Below are 16169 nucleotides of genomic sequence, written 5' to 3' on the forward strand. Positions count from 1 at the left end.
ACACACACACATATCACATTAATTATCAGTTAGAGCTGTATATACTCCTTTTATCTCACTAATTACTGCTCATGTGTATCTCCTGTCACTTAAGGGTCACTTTAAGCTGCGCTAGCATTGAAAATATTTATGTTTTGCTCTACATTGCTTAGCTTAGAAATAGATGCACTTGTTGTGATTTTGTTAGTAGATATATTTGATGGTATGAGTTTTCTGCATGGTAGGTGTACTCCGTGTCTTCTAATTATTGCTTATTTTCTACACTTGTACCAACTGAGTACTGACAGTAAACATTGAACTTTAAACCTTACAGGCTTCACATAATCTGCTACAGTAATTGTGGAGTAGCTAAGAATATATATACACACACACACACACACACACACACACACACACACACACACACACACACACACACACACCTTTAAATAATATGTACTATTGATATCAACAGTATGTAGCGCTGAACTGAAGGCATTCATTATTTGATAAAATAAGTGGTATTTCCTTTCAGCATTGGTCTGTAGGAACTGTTCCGTTAAGGACTGTATAACTTGTTTTTCTGCACCTTATGTTTTCTATTTCACAACCCCAACATGCTGCTGTTTTTGGAAGAATAAGATTTTTTTAATCATTTTTTTCAATAAAGCTTGGCTAGTGAAAGATTACTAATAACAAAGTCAAGAAGTTTGGTAATAAAAAGTTGTTTTATGAAGATAAACTTGCACTTCCATTTAGCGGAATCAAAAAGTTTATCATTGCAGCAGATGTAGAGTTTGAAGTTCATGCTGTGCATGTGGGGGAGGCGCTCAGCATGCTCTCCAGTCCTCCTCTATTTGTCACACATCACAGTCTGAGATTTAACATAGCAAGTAAAAATCTAATGCCATGTGAATTATTGACCCATCACGCTTTACGACGGCACCTAGTAACAACATAATTACACTTGGCTGCCTCTTTTTATATCAGTATCTAAATGGATTACTGTTGTGCCGATTTGTGCTGAATTTCATCTCCTTGTAAAAAGTTTTAGCGTCATTGGGTGCTGATCATCATTACTAGACAGTTTTATCAGCTCTCTTCTTCTTTCCGTGCAGTATTAAGGGGGGAAAACACCACTATGTTGGCAGTGTGGTAATAGAGTTCCCAAAAGCTCCCTTTTTGTGGATGTTTATTAAGTGGTTTAAGGGCCCTTTCACACGATAAAATACACAGCACACTGGAAGAAACCAATTGTTTTTCTTGTGCACTTGCTCGTTGATTTTTGGTGTGGTTCCAAAGACCTGTTGAATGGGACAGGATGGCTTTGCCCCAAACATGAAGCAGATAGTTTGTTTGCTGCTCCCAGGCAATCCGACAGGGCTAGTGGGAATGACACACTATGGTTTACATTAGGGCCTATTTCCACTAGTTCTGCATCAGTATTCCTGGATCCAAATTTCTGGATGTGGCTATTGTTGGTGTCCTTTGTTTTGGCAGAATACATGCGTTTTGATATTTGGATTGAAATGCATGTAGTGTGGCGGGCCTACAAGCTATGAACTCAAGATTTGTGTCTCCTACAATAAACACTACTGCCCGATTTGCAGACATGCAAGCTAAAGAAGTAATTTTTTTTTGGTTTTTTTTCTCCCTTTCACAGCTTTGCCATGTTCACTTAAACTGTTCCTTGTAATGTAGACTGCTAAGCTGCTTTCACTCATTAGTATACACAAGCCCTTTCCATTCCGAATGCTGCAATCAATAGTAGATAACAGAAGTGACAGTGGACATAAAATAACTATTTTATATCCATTGGCGCCTCTGTGATTGGCTATTGTTCATTGCTGGTTCCTCCCTTGGTGGAGGGGTTGTTACTGCTTCCTACCCCCAGAAAGCGACTTTTTTAAGCCGGATGGGGCACGTTTCTTCTCCACACCTGAAATCACAGTGGTTGCCTATTGCGGTCACCCTGTTTGTGAGTATAATTTAAGCTTATTTCAATCAACCCTCTGAATTGAGAATACTACACCACAGTGGCTTTTGGTTTTACTGTAATTTTTTCTTTTTGTCTCTGCTATTCAGAATTCTATTGTTCAGTCATCCCTTGGCCACCAATGCAGTCTCTAACTGACCGACAATACAGCATGAGCTCATGCTATTCGGCAGTTGTATACCTGGAGTGATCGGAGGGGTTGTGACTATGTAGTGCAACATGCATATCCGATTTGAACCAGTAAACCCCTGATTCTCTAAAGAATCACATGCACGGACGCACCTGCGGGCCCACAGCAATGAATCACAAGCATGGACACATGTACACACCACAACCACCATCTACAACGCAAATGCCACTGCCGCCCAAACCTGCAGTTGTAGTGTGTGTGCAGGTGTGTCCATGCATGTGATTTTATTTAGAGAAATATGTTCCTCAAATCTCCTCTCTCTCTCTCTCTCTCTCCTAATCCCCCCTTCCCCCAGGTTCCCAGAAAGTCCACCAGTGCTCCCCTTGCCCCTCGTACCACAACAGCAACCCCCCCGCCCCACACCATCACCACTCCAACCCCACCCCCAGCTTTAGGGTGGGTGCTGTCACCCGCCCCTCCACACACACATTCCCAGTTTTATTTCAGAGCCTAGCTCTTTAGAAAATACCAATAATCCCTGTCTTTGAGGGGAAGAGCTTTGGCGGTTCCTTTTTTCAGTCCCTGTTTATGCAAAGGCAGCTTTCATAAAATATGGTGGCATGCAGAAGGTTAAATTAATTTATTAGGCTAATAGCAGCCTTTAGCTACTCCCACTTGGCCACTGGTCAGTCTGGTTAGTCAGAGCCCATGATGCAGTGTGTTGTGCAACCTAGACTTTAGTTAATTGGAGGCTTGGCAGCAAGAGGGAGAACATCATTTACTGTTGGGCGATCTGATTCACAGAACCGGCTCTCCAGAATTACAAATCCTTTGGAGACCGTCCACATGTGCCTCAGCTGTGTGTTTAGCCGTCTCCCCGGAGTTCAGCTTTAGTGTATCAGTTTGTCAGAACGTTTCTTATTCACGTGAAGTGGCAGCTACCAAATGGCAAGAGATTGGCTGGGCTTGAGTAGCTAATGACAAAACACAAGATGGCTTTGTTTGCCTCATCTACAAATAGAACTCGATGGAAAAGAGCGATCTCTGACAAGCATCAGCATTCTGTTTGCTGCCTGTGACAAATATGCACAGATTAAGCCTTTTGAACAACCAATCACTTAAATCTCAATACAAATTTGTTTGCTTTTCGGAAACTGATTAAATGTTTAGCTGCTTGTAAGAATAATAAATTCTGTTCTTTCCTCAAGTGTTATTTCATGCTGTGCTCGTTCTCTAACCAATGTATTCATTTAGGTAGAGTTTCAAATGAGTGCTTTCTTCAGGCTTGTTTTTCTGAAGTGTTGAAGTGCTGTGTGCTCTCTGCAGAGGCTTGTCTACACAGATGTGACACTATTGGGTTTTGTTTTTTTGCCTGGCAGGTTATCATTACAGACAACGGACATCCCCCAAAGTCGACCGTGTGTCGGGTTATTGTGAAGGTGCTGGATGAGAATGACAACAGGCCTCAGTTCCCGCAGAAATTTTACAAGATTCAGCTTCCCGAGCGTGAAAAAAATGAACGGGATAAAAACACCAAGAGGGATCCCATCTACAGAGTGATTGCTTTTGATAAGGACCATGGCCCCAACGCAGAGATCTCTTACAGCATTGAGGATGGAGATGAGCATGGCAAGTTTTTCATTGAACCGAAAACTGGTGTGGTGTCATCCAAGAAGTCATCTGCAGTAGGAGAATACGATATTCTCACGGTAAGTGATTTTTAAGAATGATGGAAAACTGACTACTGCTATGACTCCACTGTGACCTAGGCACATCTGCATATCTTATCGTGAATTCAATAAAACCCATTATTGTATGATTTGAAACAGAAACAATTGAAAATCTCTTCTGTCTTCAAGAATTTAAGGTCTTGCAGCAGGTTACATGACTCAAGCCTAAGTCAGGAACAGGAAGCCAGAGTCAGGACATATATGAAGTTTTAGGAAGTGCAATAGTCATATGACTGTTTTGTACCTACAACTTTTACACTAATCGGCTTCTTTAAAGAGGAGCTGTCAGCCATACTATCTCAGAAAAAAACCCACATATATAAGTAGATAAATACTCGCTCTACTTACATAACATATGTATTGCACTGTCCACATTTTGATTTTATAGTAATTGCTTCCGCACCAATGGAGTTGGATGTACAGGGATCCACTTTGGAGTACACGATCCGCACCATCAAAAAGTTCACTTTATTTAATCCATAAAAAAACATTAAAATCCATGCAGGTAAGTATCTGATGATGGTGCGGATCGTGTGGAGTGTTCACATTTTGATTTCAGTGATTTTTCTACAGTAAAAAAAAACAGACATTACAGTGCATCGGTTATGAGCAGAACCATGACTACTTGTGGCGGCTGTACTGGCACCATAGTTTAACAATTCCTGCTTTGTGTCCACACTGTAAAGAGCTTTGCATAAACTGTCATTCTGCTAAACAATAAGATAATTCATGTCAAGGTTTAATCTAGTCATTGATTGTGCTTCTCCAACAGCTGTGTGTGCTTCCAGCTGTTATTGTGGTAGACTGAAGCATGTATGCTCCATGGTTTGACTGACCTTATCAGAAGCACATTGAACACTTACTATACTTATGGCTCACTGATGAAGACGAAATGCTCAAGCACAGCAGTTCATCCTCATCAAGGGTTTATTTCATTAAAAGTTTGTTTCAGATTGTGTGATGTTGGCGAATGTAATTACCTACCATTAGGCCACTAGAAAATAGAAGAGATAATATATTTAGGGAAAAACAAGATGAACCTGAAACTTACACTTCTGCAGCAGTCTTTACAGCGCAGTAAAGTGAGAGGGATATGGCGGCTGCCATATTTATTTCCTTTTAAACATTACCAGTTGCCTGGAAACTTGCTGATCTTCCTGACTTTAGTAGCGTATGAATACCTGAAACAAGCATGCCGCGAAGGCAGTCAAACTTAAACTGTCACTGAAGCTAAGAAAACCTATGATATAATGAATTGTATGTGTAGTATGGATAATTAATAGGACATTAGTAGCAAAGATATGAGCCTCCTGTGTTTATTTTTAGGTGTATCGCTTTTTTTCTATAGCATTACATCATTCTATCATATTTGCAATTTACAAACCACACTATTTCAAACTATGTAGTAGAGCAGGGCTAATGACCCTTTCAACTTCCACGCAGTAAAAATCTTATCTGAGGGCTCGTTTCCACTGTAGCGGTGCGGAATCGCCTGGATTCCACCGCAGAAGAAATCGCATGCGGCTGCGTTTCCGTATGCGGATTTACCCACGATTTCGCATGCGATTTCGCATGGCAAGGAGCCAGGCGAATTTAACCTTGTCACTGCCTGTGTAAAGCTCCATTGCTTTACATGCGAAATCGCATGCGAAATCGCGGGGAAATCCGCATGACAAAGCCGCATGCGATTTCCCTATTGAATGCATTAGCGGCGATTCGCCCGCATTCCTGCCGCACGCGAAATCTGACGACCCTGTCGTGCAGATTTTTCCCGCACGCCGAAACGCACCCGCACGACGCACAAGTGGAAACAATCCCATCCACTTGTATTGCCTATGCGAATCCGCATGCAGTGCCTGCATGCGGATTCGCTATAGTGGAAACGAGCCCTGAAGCTGCCTGTCACTATTTCTTTGAAGTATAAGTGCCTCAGAAAACAGACCCAGCTCAGAGAAGCTCTTTTGCATAGATAACAAGTGAAGTTTCTTAGCTCTTCCTGTCCTGGAAACAAAATGAAACTGGTTTCTGTGCTATTAATGTTCTATTTCTTAGCTGTACTACACATACAATGCATTACACCATAAGTTTATTTTCACTTCATCTTCCCTTTAAGTCAAACATCTGATGTGCATGCTTGTCCAGGGTCTCTGACTGAAAGTATTAGGGGCAGATCATCAGCAGAACACCTAGGCAATGTGCATTGTTTAAAAGGAAATGCATATTGTAGTCTCCATAACCCTTGCACTAGTGTTCTTCCCAGGCTATTTTAGCCCAGCCCAGCACCCAGCTGTCATTGGCTCACCTCCTCCTATGCGTTAAGCAGAGTTGTGCACAGAAGCACTGGCCCTGCATTCTCTCATCTCACCCTACTTGGCTACTTTTTCATACCACCCGGCTGGAAAACAATTCTGGGGAGGACACTGCACTTCAGTTGTGCTTTAAGACCCTTTTATATATCAAAACGTCTGCCTGTGCACCTGTGGTGAGAGTCAGGGCTGTGGAGTCGGAGTTGAGCAGTCGGAGTCGGTGGTTTCATAAACTAAGGGCCCTTTCACACCAGAGGGATTTTTCGGCGTTTTAACGCCACGGCCGAAGTTGGCGTTTTGCTAGGTAAAAGAAAGTCCATAGACTTTCATTTTACCTTTCACATCTAACTCGGCGTTTTGGAGCGTTGCGTTTCAACGCTCCCAGGAGCTTTTTCAGGGCTGTTTACAGCCGAAGTTGGCTGTTGGCGTTTCAATGATAGTCAATGGAAAACGCCAACTTCAGCCTTTTCAAAGCCTTTTCAAAGCGTTTTACAGCTATCTTGTTCACTTATTTTTATAGAAGAAAAAAAAAAGGACGTTTTCATATGGGCTGTAAAACTCTTTCAAAACGCTTTGAAAACGCTTTGAAAAAGCTATGTATTGGCGTTAAGCAAAAGGCTGACTTTCAGCCTTTTCTACCGCAGCCTCTAGTGTGAAAGAGCCCTAAGGAGACAGGAGTCAGATGATTTTTGTACCAAATCTACAGCCCTGGTAAGTATTAGACTAAGGAGGAGGAGTCGGAGCCATTTTGGATACCTGGAGTTGGAGTCAGAGTCGGTGGTTTCATAAACTGAGGAGTCGGAGTTGGAGTCGGATGTTTTTTTTGTACCGACTCCACAGCCCCGGTGAGAGGAACTCTCTGTTATACATGCGACCCTAAAAATGCTGCTACTTTTAGTACAGTCAATCATAAAGAAAAAATAATGTTATGGTTGTTTACTTTCAGAGATGTATCGGTCTAATACATCCTTATGCATATTACAGCTGTGTAATGGGACACATCACTGCAGCTTTACTGCCCTTACTGAAGTTTATTCCCAAAATGCCCCTCTTCTATATGTATGCATTTCTGGTATTTGTATTAATTAATGATGCCCTGGTTCATACAAACTCACAGAGAATCATTCAATCAGTTTAATCAGGTGATAAATTGGAAAGCTTTAATTTGCTGGTAATAATTATGTGATAAAGCAGGCAGTGATCACATCTCTCATCTGATCAAACTGATCAAATGCTCCTATGTAAGATCTGAAATTGATATAAGCATCCCTAATGCATTAAGCTGGAATCCCTGTTCTGATTGGTTATAACTTCTAGCCAAGCATATGCTTGAGCGGCATAACTGGTATAGTTATGTGATGAATAACGGTAATAGTTCACTTACAGATGACTTAGAGGAGACAGGACTATGCTTTCCATTACACCGCTGTAATTTGCACAGGTATAATGTCTTGGACCCTCAGGGCTGGAACCTACAGGAGCGCTTTTGGCAGCGTTTTGGCAGCGCTGCGATATGCTAGCACTTTGCCAAAACGCTGGGCTAATGTTAATGAATGGAATTCCCAGAAATGCAAACGCAGGACGTGCAGCATTTTGGGAGCATTAGCGCTTCAATGTAAAGTATTGAAATGCTAGCGGAAACGCTCAGCAAAACCTAAACTGAGCGGTTTTGCTAGCGTTTTGCGGTTCAGCACACTGTAACAAAATGAAAAATAATTCACAGGACCAATCAGGATAAAAACGCGAAACGTAAAACGCCATGCAACCACTGAGCAAAAAAATACAATGTTGCAAAACGCGACCGAAAACGCGACAAAATACTAGCGGTTGCGTTTCGCGTTTGCTGATTTCAGTGGGTTCCAGGCCATAAACCTATGTTACTAGAAAAAATAAAAGTGAAGTTTCAAGAAAACCAAAAAAAGCAAAAAGTGAAGCAGAAAATAAGTGAAGAAATCCAGGATAATGTCAGAACTGGAAATTCAAGATAAATAAGAAACCAGTGTGACAATCCAGCCCCACGATCCCGTCTAAACAATGTTAAAAGACCAGTTGCTGGATCGTCAGAAGGTAGTAATGTGACAGAGTGTGCCCATCCCGTCTAATCTGCTCCTGTTAGCAGTTAGCATTCGGGGAATAGTCGCACCTGATAGCAGGAAGTACGGTGAGCAGACTAGGCCACTGTTGCCATGCAGGTCTCATGCACTAGAGACTTCTGGTGGCAGATTCACTGTGTGCGTAGTAAACGGTTAAGATTGGTTGGAGGTGCCAATACATGTACAATCCCGATTGTATGTACAATTGGTAAACTAAAAGAATATCAATTTCACGCTGGAAATTGGTAATTTCACTGCCACCACTCTCTCGGGTTAAGGAAGGAAAGAGACTCCCGCTAGCTATTCCTAGAAGCAGGGACGGATTTAGTAGGGGGGTGGGTGGGGGCAGGCGGGTCTCTTGCCCTAGGCGCAGTTTGTCGAATTTTTAAAAAGGCGGCAACATTTGGATGGGGTATGGCAGTTTAGGCGCCAAAACATGACCTTTAGGCACCAAAACATGACCTTGCCCTAGGCGCAACTTGGTCTAGATCCGTCCCTGCCTAGAAGGAAGAAAACTGTTCTTTACAACCTAATTAGCAAATGACACTTTATAAGAAAATAATACAATGCAGTAGGATGACTCTTAAGAGGGCAGGCTCGTTGTAACAGCAATCAGGTGACCAGAACAGGCACCAGACTGAATAATAAAATACTTCGTTTTATTCTAAAACTACATACACACAGTCTAATTTAACCCACAGATAAATATACCTGTCCGACAGAACAGATTGGTTTGATAGAGAGTAGAGATGAAAGAGAAACAGAATGTCTTAAAATACAGTTCAAATACCGTTATTGGTAGTCCATGCGGCAAAAACGCAAGTCTTTGGCGAAAAGTTCAAGATGGCGATTGCCATGCGGCCAGAGGCCATTTGTGGGAAATAATCCAAGTGATTTTTCTAGTGTCCAGCTGGCTGCCAGGATTTGTCACAGCCAGTTATAGGTTTGCCAGCATCTCTTCATCAATTTATACAGTACACCTGTTATTAGTTTACATTTAATATAAGCTGTCCACTCCTTTCCCTTTCCAGGTTTACCATGCATGTAAGCAATAGCAGGACTACTCTGCTTAGACTTTATACAAGAGACCAAATGTATTTCAGTAGAAGTAAAATGAATGGAAAGCTTTCCCTCAATCTTAACACAACCTGTAACAGTTTTTATTATTGTTTTAGCTTTTGTTTAGCTGGTAACACTACCTGCACATTGGGGCACATGCTGAAAAAGCAGGATCGCAAAAGAGGTTAAAAGTCAAACCACGTGTTACACTTGCAATGTGATGCATACAGGGAAGCAGTGGCGTAGCAATAGGGGGTGCAGAGGTTACAGCCGCACCGGGGCCCCAGGACCAGAGGGGCCCTTCTTTATCCATCTTATTAGCTTTTACTTGGTGCTATACTGGTTACGATCACCTCTATATGTGCATTGCATAGTGGTCATCCTTAACTTTGATCACACCTCTGACACTTTAGCTGTCCTTGGTAGGTTTTGGTGCTCCACCTCAATAGTGTGCTTGGGGCCCCATGTAAACCTCGCACTAGGGCCCAAGCTCCTTAGTTATGCCATTGCAGCGAAGCATACAATACACAAAAAGTATACTTCACTGCAACTGTAAGCGCATTTGTCATCCGATAATGCACTGCATACCTCTCTGTTTTCCAATGGGTTCTGCCCACCGCACTTTTAACAACACCCCCCCTCCCCAGCATGGATTAGAATTATAAGCTCCTCTGAGGACAGTTAGTGACATGATGGAAGCCTGTTTGCTGCCTCTTCATCCTTCCTAGTGCCGGACCTGTTGGTAGCTGCCCATCGCGATGTGCACACTCTGTGTAGAATGTTCGGCAGGCTAACTGCAACTGCCACCCTGCTGCCTACAGCCTGGCCATGGTCTTTGTGGCCTTGCCTGAAATCCGGCAACACACAATTCAGATCATACAAGTATTTTAAAATCAGTGTTAATAAAATAAAGGCCTTTCTATTTTAGTATTAAAGAGACTCTGTAACAAAATCTTCAGCCATATTTCTTCTATCCTATAAGTTCCTATACCTGTTCTAATGTGGTCTGGATTACTGCAGCCTTTTCTAGTTGCACTGTCTCTGTAATGTACCTAATCTTCTTTCCTTTGTCAAGCCAGAGAGGAATGCAGTGATAGGGAGAAGTTATGCACTCCCCCTCCACGCCCCCTGCAGGCTCTGTGTATGTGCTTTGTTTATTGCAGTTTGTGAGGCTAAGAGAGAAGGGAGCTGCTGCCTGTCACATGCAAACTGTGACTAATCTCAGACTGCACACACATACATACATACACACACACACACACATATTAGTGTGTGTATGTGTGTGTGTGTGTGTGTGTGTGTGTGTATATATATATCTATATATACACAGACATCACTTCCTGGTTAGCGGCCATGTTTTTTGTTTGTAAACACTGCATAAAACTGGCAATTAAAAACCAGGATCGCGTCAGGGAGCAGCGGAAACAGCAAAGAGGGATCCAGGAGATCACAGTGACTCGATTGGTATGTTTTTTATTGTACAAATCGGACAGTACAGATTCTTTTTAAATGTAAATAGAAGGCTGCTGAGACAAGCAGTGGGTGGAATGAGCAGATATAAACCCTTACCTAATATAACATTTTAATAACCTGGAGATAATCTGTTAGGTGTCAGCATAAAAGTCAGAACTTCATCATGACGGTAGCAGTTTGTCTCATGAATCGATGGATTACTGAATTAAGCATTAGCTACAAATATTTATTGTAATTGGAATGCATTTCTCTCTCCATGTGGGCCAGCGAAATAGATGAGTCATCATAAGCTGTGTTCACTTTATTAGAATGCTGTTTACCTCCACAGCCGCTGCGTATCTTTTGTGTGGATCTGCAGACATGGTATCTATTTTCAGTAATGTTTAAAAATTGAGGATTTGAGAGTAAAGACACGCTGCATAATTCGGATTACCTTGCCTTAAATAGCGTAAATTTGATGTAACAAATACTCTCATGTTTTTTTTGCTGTTTCCCTCATAATTCAATAAAAGTTGTCAAACATGCTCAGATACAGCAGCAGTGCTAGTTGAGGAAATCATAGGCTGTACCAGTAACTGGTAAGTTGCCAACGCCAGTGTTGTAGCATATAGTTATTGTTTCAAATAGATGTTTGGAGTGGAAAACACTCTAACATATGGAGATTATACTCTCTGCTCTTCAGCCTCCCCACCAACCATTTAGCCCTGTTACAGTCCATCATGAACTCTGCTGTGACTCATCCACCTCTACTCCCATTTCTACATCCCAGTCCCACACTCTGTCAGACCCTTCAATGGCTGCCAGTCACACAAAGCATACAATTTTAAATCCTACCCTGCCTACAAAGCTCTCCACAACCTAGCGCCTTCCTATCTAAATCAACTTATTTCCAGATACCATCCTATACGCAATCTCCACTACTAACAATATTCTCCTGTCTTCATCAGTGGTCACCTCCTCTCACTCCAGTTTACAAGACTTCTCTCTATCCTCACCCCTTCTCTGGATCACCCTCCCTCAACACATCCGCCACTCACAGACACTTACAATTTTTAGGCGCAATCTGAAAACTCACCTCTTCAGGCAAGCATACTCTCCTACCTAGGACACTTCAGCCACTGACCACCGTTTCTACCATCTCATACACAGCTTCCCCTTACCTACTGTCCTGTCCCTTAAACCTTTGGACTGTAATGCTGGGTACACACGTTACATTTTTTTTGTGCGATTCTCTGACCCGATCGTTTTTGCGGCATTATTCTCTTATCTTCATTCATTTTTCTTAGCTTTTTCTATTCTCTGCAATGAGAAATCGAGCGCGAAAACAATCGGGAGCAATATCGGACATGACGGATTTTATCTATCTAAACCATCTATCGCATGAAAAATCGCAATGTGTGTACCCAGAATTAGGCCTATTGGCCAGGGCTCTATTTTGTCTCACAATGCTGTGTAATGTGTGAGCATATCTCCCACCCCTGTGTACAAACTTGTAGTTGATTTGTATACTGCATCAGCGGTATTCCACCATTGTCTTGTATTAACTGTTGTATTGTTTATTTTGTATTGTTGTACTCTGCATGCTGTTGTACAGCACCATGGAAGATGCTGGGGCTATATAAATCCATAATAATAATGGTTACCCCTTAGCACAGGAATATAATTTACTGTTATTTTCAAATAAACTTGTGGCCTCCTGTCGCTTTTGAATTGCGTGGTGTGTTTTCACCTGATGCCTCTGCATTGGTCACATGACTGGAGACTGGGGCACACATCCTGTTTATTACAACAACAAACACTGCAAGGAGTAAGTTCATGTTCAGATCTTGCTGAGTTCTAAAAGAAAGCTACAGCACACTGAGTTCAGCAGCTTAACTACTGATCAAAGAGCCAGCCCAGAAGCACTTGCACTGCATGGACACCAGAAACTCCGCATTAACTGCTGTGTTTGAACAAAGAACGTAAGAGCAGAATCTGGATGTAGAAGCGGCAATAGAGTTCCTTGGCTGGCTAAGCTATTGGAAAGTTTATACTGGCCTTTTATGGGCAGATCGACCAAAAGACAGATGTCTCTTTGGTCGAATCTGAGAAGAGAGGGATTATTGTCTGCCCATATACTGCAGGCCAATTCCCAATCGATTTCAGCTGGAAGTCTCTGGGGACACCACATCCGCTGCTCCTTCTTCCCCATTCCCCTCCCATATGGCTGTGACGCGTAGCACGTGGTGCATGTGTGACGTGACATACGGCATGTGCTATACGCAGCAGCCACGTGGGTTGCTAATGGAGGAAGCATGAGCAGCTAGACACTCAGGTGAGGAATTTAAATGCACCGCACCGTGGGGTCGCTTTAACATTGGAAGGACAGCGGCCGTGGTTTTGTTGCATTCGATGCTCATCCCGGTATCGCCTGCCATTACCGACGTGCACCCAGTTGACCACGTTGGCTCAAGATTTTCCAGCTTGCTTGAATTATACATGCAACAAGCATGTCCAATCTACAAATCGACCGATTTTGGGGTAAAATCAGTTGAATTGTAGATCAGGCATGCTTGATTTTTATCTGATTTGAAAAAAGTATTGAATTGGGTGCTGTTAGCTAGCATCTACTGTAGCCTTAGTGGACAAAGGGCTTCTGGATAAACAATGTTCTATGTCTATGCTATCACTGTGTGTAATCAAAGGAATTCTGCATATTTTTGTGGGAGCAAAGTGAATACTAAACATTTACATTATTGGCTAAGCGATACAATAGTTTTACATATTCCTATGAAGAAAGATTTGTAGGTCCCTGGGCCCTCTTTTCTTGGCCTATGCAATTAGAAGTATGAAAAGTAAAGGACCCCACAGGAAAAGTAATAAATAAGAATGCTTAGACAAAAAGCGAATGAGATCGTAAATTTTAAAACCAGTGATCCCTTACCCTATGAGGAATTGCTTTGCAATATTTATTGAGTTCCATGTTTGGTTGTATGCTTACACTGAATACGTTTTTTACTTTGTGCATTGGTTTGATTTCCTGGAGAGACAACAGTGGTGTTTTAATGGAGAGAAAGCTACCCGGACTCCTCCACCTATCCTATCCTCACCCTCATGAGGTTGTCAGGGAGGGGGCACAGGCCATTCTTTTCCTTTCAGAACAGATCACCTGACATGTCCCGTCTCCTCTCTGCTCAGACTTTGTATGTTATCTCCGTGTCTGCAGATGTTTCCCACGGACACTCTAGTTTCCTCCCACATCCCAGAAACATACAGATAACTTAATGGCCATAGACAATGATAAGACTATGTACTCACTACACTGCAGAAGAGGCCAATGCTATATAAATACTAAATAATGATAGTTGCAGTGTTTGACACAAATAACTATGTTGTGTACACACACACTATTAAAGTATGGACACACTTTCACATCCTATTATCCTCAGGGATCGTGATTTGAAACTTGGGACAACAGTTCTACCCAATTCTGTACAGTTGCAACACTAGTCTCTAGGCTAGCGACACATCCGAGGAGGAGGGAGGAGGGCTGACAGCGAGACATACGGTGGAGCAGAATGGAACTGGCATGGAGAACAATGTCCTCAGACTGTGTTTGGCTGAGACAATTCATCAGGCTGATTTCCAAAAGGGATGACCGCATGGCAATCATAGTTGGTTGTTTTCACCTTAAATCTGGAAGACAATGGTGGATGAAGTGGGTTTGCTCAGTAGTGAGAACTGCTGATTACCTGGGGAATACACTATCCTGGGGTGGCTGGATAGTGTAATGGTTAAGGGCGCTGCCTCTGACACGGGAGACCTGGGTTCAAATCTCAGCTCTGTCTGTCCAGTAAGCCAGCACCGATTCAGCAGGAGACCTTAGGCAAGTCTCCCTAACACTGCTACTGCCTATAGAGCGCGTCCTAGTGGCTGCAGCTCTGGCGCTTTGAGTCCGCCAGGAGAAAAGCGCGATATAAGTGTTTGTCTTTTTCTACTAGCGACTGCAAGCCTTTGTAAATGGATCCTGAGTTATATTTCCAAAGAGATTTTAGCTGGATCAAATATGACAATTTCTTGAGGTATGACATGGGGCCTGATGCACTATACACCGGTAAAGTTCCCCTGCGCAGGTACCGCACTTCAGTTTTACACAGCGAGAACACTGATGCCAACCTGTTAGCACCATGTGTGTTTCTGGGTTACGTCTATTACCATAGCAACGCACAAGTTGTCCCGGTAATTTTACCTGCGTATAGTGCATCAGGCCCACAGTCGCCTATTTGCCTTCATTAACAATCAATCATATGAGATGGTGAACGAGGACTTTATGGTTTCCATTTTTATGTAACACGGTGCAATCATCGCTGTGCAGTAGAGCGGAAAACAGCATATTAGCCATTTTCTCTGCATAAGTAATAATTATCTGCGCTATTGATTAATACCCCTTTTGATTTATGTGCTTTATGTTACGCTTATAGATTAAAGCTGTTGATAATGGGAGACCTCAGAAATCATCTAGCACTCGGCTGCATATTGAATGGATTGCAAAACCTGTACCCCTAATGGAGCCAATTTCCTTTGAAGAACCATTTTTCACCTTCACGGTGATGGAGAGCGATCCTGTTGCACATATGATTGGCGTGATAACCACGCAGCCCTTGGGCTCACAGTTGTGGTTTGACATTACCGGTAAGTATATACAGTTATTTGAAGAAAAGTGCATATTGCATTTTGAAACCTGTTTTGAGTGGTATGATAGGTTGATTATTGAATTTAGAAAAAGTCTGTGGCGTTTGACTTGTGTGGCAAGCGTGATTGCTTGTTTCGCTGTACAGCTGTATAAAGCTTTACTGCTGTGTTGAAGAGTTGAAGGCAATGGAGTAACCATGAATCCTGTCAGCTCATCACAGATGTGAAATGTGGCATGGGGTATTCCTGTAACACTAATCAAAAGCTAAAATGCACTTTCAGTTTTCCTTTAGGGAGCGGCATCAACATCTTAATTTCCTGGTGACTTTGCTGTATCTGCTTGAGTAGGTGAATTTCACATCAGCACAATATCATTTGTTCTCTGCTCCAGTCAGTACGTTAAACTTCAGCCGTCCAGTTTTCAGAAAATTAAGAGAAGACAGAAAATACATGTTAGACGTTAACACTCATTTATAATATATATGGTGGCCCTTCAGTTCATTTTAATGTTTAGCATGTTTTTTGTGCATGCTTCCTGTGGCACATAATCAGTGCCCACCATACAGGCTGAAACATTTTACACAGGGTAGACTTCCATCTGCAGTGCTTGCCGATCACTGGCAGAGCGCTACAGCCATGGAACCCTATGGGGGGGGGGGTTCATTTGCAGCATTGCAGAGCAACTGCAAATCGATGCATGCAGTATTTTGGGGGAGATCCCGTAGCCAAATT

General features: G+C 42.5%; 1 protein-coding gene across 5 annotated transcripts in view; it reads left to right on the forward strand.

The window, feature by feature from the left end:
- The window catches only part of FAT1 (FAT atypical cadherin 1), a 376731-nt gene that overhangs the window by 241963 nt on the left and 118599 nt on the right, over window positions 1-16169 (forward strand). For all 5 annotated transcript variants that reach the window (XR_011030974.1, XM_068278660.1, XM_068278659.1 and 2 more), the window contains exons 5-6: window positions 3485-3814; window positions 15227-15437. Coding sequence is in view for 4 of the 5 variants with exons in the window: in XM_068278660.1 (XP_068134761.1) it covers window positions 3485-3814; window positions 15227-15437 (541 nt within the window). In the remaining variant the exon portion in view is untranslated. The remainder of the gene's footprint in view (window positions 1-3484; window positions 3815-15226; window positions 15438-16169) is intronic.

The sequence above is a fragment of the Hyperolius riggenbachi genome, chromosome 1 (assembly GCF_040937935.1).
Source record: "Hyperolius riggenbachi isolate aHypRig1 chromosome 1, aHypRig1.pri, whole genome shotgun sequence".
Taxonomy (NCBI): Eukaryota; Metazoa; Chordata; class Amphibia; order Anura; family Hyperoliidae; genus Hyperolius; species Hyperolius riggenbachi.